An 8,962-nucleotide genomic window follows, 5' to 3' on the forward strand; every position below is an offset into this window, starting at 1 on the left:
CATTCATACAGAACTAACAAAATTGTGATAATGTCAGAAGGAAAAGGAAGAGTTTGTGTAACAGGAGGTACAGGTTTTATTGGTTCATGGATCATCAAGAGTCTCCTTGAAAATGGTTACAGTGTTAATACCACTGTTAGAGCTGATCCAGGTAAAATATTACTTTGTACTATATTTCTAATACTAATTTCTGTTTTCAAAAAATAGATATGTAACTAAAATTATATAAATTGCAGAGAAAAAGAGAGATCTTAGCTTTCTCACAGATCTTCCAGGAGCATCTGAAAAACTAAAATTTTTCAATGCCGATCTTGACGATCCAGAAAGTTTCAATGAAGCAATTGAAGGGTGCGTTGGAATATTCCACACCGCTGCTTCGGTTGATTTTGAAGAGAAGGAACCAGAAGAAATAGTGACAAAAAGAAGCATTGATGGAGCTTTAGGAATTCTAAAAGCATGTAAAAACTCTAAGACAGTGAAGAGAGTTGTTTACACTTCAAGTGCTTCTGCTGTTTATTGTCAAGACAAAGAAAAAGAAAAAGATGTAATGGATGAGAGTTATTGGAGTGATATAGACATTCTTAGAAGTTATAAACCATTCGGTTGGGCTTATTCAGTTTCTAAGACATTAGCAGAGAAAGCTGTTCTTGAATATGGACAACAAAATGGATTGGATATTGTGACTATTATACCAACTATTGTTGTTGGACCATTCATTTGCCCTAAGCTTCCTACCTCTGTTTATGGTGTACTACCTTACTTATTTGGTAATACTGACAACAGTCCAATATCTCGTTTTCATATGGTGCATGTTGATGATGTTGCACGAGCACATATATTCTTACTTGAACATGCTAATCCAAAAGGAAGATACAATTGTTCACCATTCCTTGCAACCGTTGAGGAAGTAGTTGACATTGTTTCTTCAAAGCATCCCGAATTTCAAATTCCAAAGTCCAAGTGAGTTCTTTTAAACACTAAAAATCAAAACGAATTCTATATTCAAAATTAATGTGAACTTTCTTTAATTGTTACTAATATTATTTTTTTTTTTCTATAGATTGCTTGAGGGACCTAAAGGTCTTGAGCTTCCACATTTAACATCAAAAAAACTCACAGATGCTGGATTTGAGTTTAAACATACTATTGAGGAAATGTTTGAGGATGCAATTCAATCTTGCAAAGAAAAGGGTTTCTTTTAACCATCAAATTAACAAGATGGTTAACCATAATTAATAAATAAGATGTCATTAGACACGGCTTAATATTTATTTGGTATTTGAACACATACGTTTCTCTTGTATTTCGTCCTGTTGCAATTGCTTTTGGTACATGTTGTGCTATTTTTTTTACTTGTATACTATTTGTATTGTTTATCCTTTTATTAATAATGTTATTTATTATTATTATTATTATTATTATTATTATTATTATTATTATTATTTGTTATAAAACTAACTAAAACTATATAGAGATCTAAGAGAGATAGAGAAGAAAGAGAGCAATATTATCTTATCTTATTCCAAGTGTGCTTTACATTGTAATATGAGTCTCTATTTATAGGACTCAAGGGAGATAGAAAATCATACATATTAAACACATATTAAGTATGGAATAGGAAGATGAAGAACTAGGAGATGGATGGACATCCACTAACATAAATATTCATAACACTCCCCCTTGGATGTCCATTGAGGATATGCCTCGTTAAAACCTTACTAGAAAAAACCTAGTGGGAAAAATTCTAGTGAAGGAAAAAGAGTACAATATCCTTTGAATGTGAATTGTCTCGTTAAAAACCATAACAGGAAAACCCAATGGGACAAAACCATGGTGAAGGAAAAAAGAGTGCAAAACATATGTATTTCTCCCCCTCATGCAGACATTTACATGTGAGACGATATTCTTTGTAGTTGTTGCTTAAAATGTCTTCTTCGAAGTGACTTCATGTAGTGGTAATAGTTATGCAGGATTTTATGAAGTTGTTGCCATGATTTGTTTCATAGATCTCCATGAAATGATTGTACCATCACATGTAAATAAATAGCCTTTTTCTGATCTACCATTGTGAGAATCTGACAAGTAACCTGCATCTCTAAGATAACGAAGTATATGTTAGACCGCTTTCCAATTTCTTCGTGTAGGTGAATAATTCTATCTTACTTATAGATTGACCGCAAATGATATATCATGATGTGTATATTTAGCAACGTGCATTAGTACTCCAATTGCACTAAGATATGGTACTTCAGGACCAAGCAATTTTCATCCTTTTCTCGAGGCCTAAAAAGATCTTTCTCAACATCTAATGATCTAACATTTTCATCTTTTGTCCATATAGAATCATTTTAACACTTTTCTATATAGCATTCTTGATGTACAAATATTCTTTTGTCCACATGCTCAATTTGCAAACCTAGACATATTTTGTCTTTTCTAGGTCCTTCATCTCAAACTCTTTATTTAAGCAATTTATAGCTTTTGGAAGCTCCTCAGGAGTTCCAATAATACTTATGTCATCCACATAGACAAATATTATTGCAAATACTTTTCCATATCATTTTATGAAAATACAAGGACAAATTGAGTTATTTGTATATCCATCCTTTAGTAAATATTCACTGTGGTGATTATACCACATGCATCCAGGTTGTTTCAACCCATAGAGAAACTTGTTCAATTTGATGGAATAGTTTTCTAGAGATCCAAAATTACATGCCTCTGGTATATTGAACCCTCCAGGGAGTTTCATGTAAATGTCACTATTAAGTGAACCATATAAATAAGATGTCATTACATCCATCATGTTCAAATTAAGCCCTTCATGTATTACAAGGCTAATTAATTATAAAAACTCGATTGAATCCACTATAGGTGAATATGTTTTATCAAAATCAATCTTAGGTCTTTGTGAAAATCATTGAGCAATAAATCAAACTTTATATCAGTCTTATTTTTCTTTTTCGTAAAAACTCATTTATATCCAATTAGTTTCACACCTTGAGGTATTCGGACTACAGGTCCAAAAGTGAGTAACTTGTACAGTGAGTTTAATCTTCTTCAATTGAATATATTTATTTTGGTCAATTCTCACTTAGTCTCTAATCTTTAATAGACTTTGACTCACGATCCTCGTTATCATTGATCACTTTTAGCGCTATGTTGTATACAAAGACATTGTCAATATTGACTTTATTTGGTTATCTCAATTTCGTTTCCATTCCATTTCATCCATGACATAATTTATCGAGATCTCTTTATTTCATATTTCAAGTACTTGATTTGTTCTTCTGGAACTAAAAATTAAATTAGATCACAGTGCTCTTACCATTTTCATATCCTCACTTGGGTCATCTTTAGTTTCTTTTCTTAGTAGAGGACTTTTAAAATTGGAATCGACTTTCATACCACGCTTCAGGCGCAACTACAACTCATTTGCAATATTATATTATCCAATAGGAGAATCCACTTTGAGTGGAGTATTACCATCTGATAATTTATTTCATAAACTTTGCAAATGAATAATATTTTGAAATTTTGGTTCATATTGATTTGTACGAGGATCAAGACAACAATTTATTTTAAATTGTTCATTTGAACTTCTTGTTCATGATTTCAGCTATTTATTCCCTCCCTCTAATATTGAGAAAATTAATTTATCAAGTGATAATCAGCCTACTAGGCTGCAATCAAGTATTTGGTTATTTTCTCAAATTATTTGCTCAAAATTGAGATTCATATTAATTATATTTTTCCAATATTCTTTCATGACTCATCTTAATGTATTATATTGGAGCAATTGGAATATACACAACACATCCAAATGTTCACTTAGATGAGAAATATTAGAATAAATTAGGGAGGACTAAGATATAGTATCTTGTTGGCTTAATGCGAATAAATATCTTAATATCATACTTTGGGTGTTTCAAATATATAATTTAGAATTGATGATCTCATAAGTATCAACCATATAATTAACTTTAGACGTCTAAAGAATGGATCTTCGGGTCCATTTTCTTTTTATGAACATGTGTTACATGATATTCAATATCAATTTTAATAATATATGTGATACTTATACAGGAATTTCTAAAAAATCCAGAAAACAAGTTCTAAGTCTAATTAGTTGAGAAAATAATTTCACAAACTTCTGGTTGTGAGTAGAGACATATGCATGATATTTTAGTCGATGCAACAATTAATGTCATACAAACGCAATTTCTCAAATTTTTATTTTCCTTTAGAAACACACAAAAATTTACTGGATTGAAGAAACTTATGGTTCTTCAATACCAATTATTCGCATCATATTATATCCGAGATGACCCAACCGGTTTTACCAACGACACATCTAAGTCTAATCTGTAAACTATTGGTTTACAATGACATGTGCTTCAATTGTACTAATATTAGTGTAGTACAAGCCCGAGGGAAAAGCCGATAGCTTTTCTATTATACATTTTATGTCCAAGTTCATTTGTGTAATACAAAGATATTCAATACATCCAATATAATTCATGTGAATTATCTATGACGAAAATATTTAGCAAGACATAAAGAGAACACACAACAAGAAAATATAAAGTATTAAAGTTCATTCGAATCTCGACTCTATCAAAATATGAGCTTACTTTCGTGTGCCTTTAAGATGGACTGACAAATGTCATCCATACACTATACTTGTAAAAAGAAAAGAATAGTATAATTAAGATTTATATGAGAAATCTAAGCACTATTATAACAACTTTAAAATATGTAGCAACTTTAGACTATTGATATATTCTTTAATAGATTACAATGGTTTAATTCTCTTGTTAAAATATCAATATTTAGAAATAACGTGAATAAAGAAATTGTATCCGCAAACATTGATCATCCTAATAATATCTCATGATTTAACACTTTAATCATACACATGCACAGGGACGGATCTATGTTGTATGAAATGGGGGCTGCTGACCCCACTACTTTAATTCTTTATTAACTAATTATAAAATATTTATAGGACATTTGATATTTTGACCCCACTCAAATTAGTGCTTTGTCCCCCACACAATTCTATTAATTGTAACTTATATGTCTTAATTATAACCCACGCAATTCTATTAATTGTAACTTATATGTCTTAATTATAAAAGATAACGTGTATATAATGAAAATTTTTAGGGGATCAAATAAAATAAGAAAATTAATTTCATCATATCCACTTTACAATAGAAAAAAATTAACTATTATTTTATTCTTTTATTGTCTTTAGATTTTAAATTGAAGGCAATTTTTTATTTTATTTCAAAATTATTTTAAAAATTATTATTTTAAAGTGTGCAATATTATAGACTAATCTACTTATCCAAATGAATATTTACTTTTGAAATTAGCATAGTTTTGTTTGTTTTGAAATAAGCCAATATCTTTGTAGGAAATTTGACAAATAATCCACAATTGTATAAGAATATTTGAAGGGTTTGTTCATGTTCATATATTTTTTTTTTAATAAGTAATTTGTAGCTAGTGGGTTTCGAACCTAATACTATCATTTTATTCTTATGTTTTTTATATATATATTTATATAATTATTTTTTAAAATTATTGTGCCCCCACTTGTCAAAATTTCTAGATCCGTCCCTGCACATGCATATGAACATATTATCATATAATTATCAAAATCATACAAAATCATATCACTAAAATTATATCATCATATATATAGATGAAATATATAGATTTATAATTCTAATTATGAAATAATTTATACTCTAACAAATTTAGTAAGTTTTTAACATAAGCAAATGCTAGAAAATTACAATAATCCAAAAATATAGTCATCCTTCTGGGATGTGTTAGAGTCACTCATGTCATTCTTCTGGAATGACAAACATTTTATGAGTATATTACAACTTTTTTACATCGAAACACACAAATTTCTTTGTGAAATCCTTCTAAAATACTCCAATATTATTGATCCAATCCATCTAGAATTCGATAATATAGGTGATGCATTCATTTTTCAAATTTTTAACATAACAGATGCAATCCTTTTAGGATATGTTATTAGTATAGATGCAATCCTTCTGGGATTCATTAATATCATGATGAAATTCTTCTAATATTCTAGATACAACATTTTAAGGTGTGAGAAATCCTTATTTTAAAACTTTAACTCTTCGAGAATTATATATCAAAAATGATCCTCGTAGTGATAAAAAGAAACAATTGCTTGCATAATTCTTCTAGGAAGCTCAAAAAAAAAATCCCTTCAAAGTCATGTCACAAATATTCACATCGATTAAGAAAAATAATTCTTTAAGCAATCCTCCTGAGATATCTTAACATTAGTTTAAGGGAGTTTTTTTTTGTGCGTAGTTCTTTAGGAACTCAATCACAATCACAATTTTTTTTATAGTTCTTCCGGAACTCAATCATATTTTGTAGTTCTTCAGGAACTCAATCACAAATCTTTTAGTGATAAAAATAATAATATTTATAATCCTTTAGGGATGCTTGATAAGTTCTCCAGGAACTATATAACAAACTTAATACTATCTTTAATGGATATTTGTTAAGTTCTTCAGGAACTATATAACAAACACGTTGTTTTGTAATCCTTCAGAGATTATTGTTAATTTAATAAGATATAATATCAAAATTCAACACGGATAATGAGAAAGAAAAGTAATAAAATAATTAACTAATATTACCTCTAACAGTTAGGGCTTCAATTTTTTTCAAGTTTGGTAGAGCTTCGTGCTGATAACGTGTTATAAAACTAACTAAAACTATATAGAGATCTAAGAGAGATAGAGAAGAAAGAGAGCAATATTATCTTATCTTATTCCAAGTGTGTTTTACATTGTAATATGGGTCTCTATTTATAGAACTCAAGGGAGATAGAAAATCATACATATTAAACACATATTAATTATGGAATAAGAAGATGAAGAACTAGAAGATGGATGGACATCCACTAACATAAATATTCATAACATTATTATTATTATTATTATTTTCCTTTTAAAAAATGTTATAATACCATGGTGCCGTTAGATGAAAAGTCAAAAGAATAGTTCAATCAACGGGCAATGATTTGTTTTAAAATATATCTGATCGTCCATTAATATAGAACAACTCATTTTTAATTATAAGCCTAAGAAGTCAAAATATTACATAATGTGAAAAAATTCTACCTCAGATGTTATTAAGTAAAAAGAGGATTTTTTTTAGTTGAGACTTTTTCATTTTTTTTTTTTGCAAAAGAAATAAATATATGTAATTTAGAAGGGACTACTAAAGGCCTATTATGATACAAGGAGTCATACAAAATTGACAAAATATGTATTAATTCAATGTCACGTAAAACAACAACGGAACAATAAGTGGCACTAATAAGAGGTACACGACATGAAGAGAAAGAAAAAATATCAAAATAATACACACGACACCAAAGTAGAGGTCCAAAGGCTAAATCTCAACTATAAAAACCATCATCAATAAAAAAAGACCTCCATAAAAGCACCAATAACACTCCACTACAAAATCGAGGCAATAGACTCTCAAACCTCTAATAACTCAAGCACATATTAGGGCTCTCAAGTCAACCAAAAAGAGCACATGAGTTGGCCTCAAATTTACTAAGATATCATTTTCATGTTAAGAATTTTTTTTCCACATCCTTTACACTAGTAGAAAAACCTATAAACACAACGTCATGTTCGGGAGACCAGGGTCAGGAAAAACAATGAGACCAATGCTCTAGGACTAGAAGAGAGGGAGACGACACATCCCACCCAAAACCTTAAGGCATTAGGTGAATGATTATCATTTATAAATTCAACATTCTACCTATTCATATCCGATGTGGGATTTAACCACTCACATCTGCACCCAACAATCTCCCCATAAATGTGAATCGTCTCGTCCACATCATATAACAGGATCTAACCTAGGATCTAGCTCTTGCTTCCCTACTAAGCCGAATTATTGCTCTAATACCACTAATTGGGGAGTCTAGGGAGCGGCGAAAGTGTCAATATGATCCATGATTGATTTTTTGTGCCTGATGTATCTACTAATGAATATATAAGTCATTGATTATTGATAGTCGACAACTTTACACAAAGATATAAATAACCAGCTTTGTTTATTTTCTTAATATCTCTCAGACGAAGACCTCTTTTAGATAAAGGTGAATAAATAACCTTCCAAGAAGTAGTAATCAATATTCTATTATTTAGACTACATGTCCATACAAAACTTCTAATGCAAGAATCTTGTTTCTAAAGAATATTTATTTTCCATTCATAAATACTAAGACTAAACAGAAGCATTTCCTGTATGACTCATTGGACCAATTGAACCTTACCAAGCATAGAAAGAAGTTGCCAATTCCAAGTATCTCGCTTGGATACTACTTTATTTGCTATGATTTGGAGATGAAGATTTATAGGCTTCTCTATGAATATAAAACTCTAAGATATTTAAATGGTGTCTATCCCACAACAAATCCAAGTATATTTACAATGTGGCTAAACCTAGATTCAAAAGTACCTCCACCATAAAACTTACAATTAGATCGACTGCTTTGTTGTTTAAAATTTTGATCATATTCTTGAAGGAGATGGTTAATGACATGAATATTTTTTCTTGAAGCTTTGAAAAATATAATATGGTTATCTACAAAAAAAAAGTGTGGCTAGGAACGATTGTCTTGTCAATAGATATGCATGTCAACTTACCATGATCCACCAACACAGATAACTGCCTACTAAGTGCCTCTTCAACAATATAGAAGAGCAAGGGATACAGAGGATCTCTTAGCCTCACTCCTATAGAGCTAGAAAAAAATTTAACTTTTCCATTTATCATGATTGATAGTTTGGACGAGTTTTGAATGGTATGTATCCAATCACAAGAATTTTGATCAACACCAAATTGAACAAGAACTTTAATAAGATATTTCCAA

At 29.9% G+C, this 8,962-nt stretch overlaps 1 protein-coding gene across 1 annotated transcript; it reads left to right on the forward strand.

Moving 5' to 3' along the window:
• Positions 1-1,347, forward strand: LOC131647054 (vestitone reductase-like). Its single transcript, XM_058916971.1, has 3 exons — positions 1-151; positions 237-960; positions 1,061-1,347. The coding sequence occupies exons 1-3, from the start codon at positions 31-33 to the stop codon at positions 1,200-1,202; spliced, it is 987 nt and encodes a 328-aa protein (XP_058772954.1). The 5' UTR covers positions 1-30; the 3' UTR covers positions 1,203-1,347.
• The last annotated feature ends 7,615 nt before the right edge of the window (positions 1,348-8,962 follow it).

The sequence above is a fragment of the Vicia villosa genome, linkage group LG2 (assembly GCF_029867415.1).
Source record: "Vicia villosa cultivar HV-30 ecotype Madison, WI linkage group LG2, Vvil1.0, whole genome shotgun sequence".
Classification (NCBI taxonomy): domain Eukaryota; kingdom Viridiplantae; phylum Streptophyta; class Magnoliopsida; order Fabales; family Fabaceae; genus Vicia; species Vicia villosa.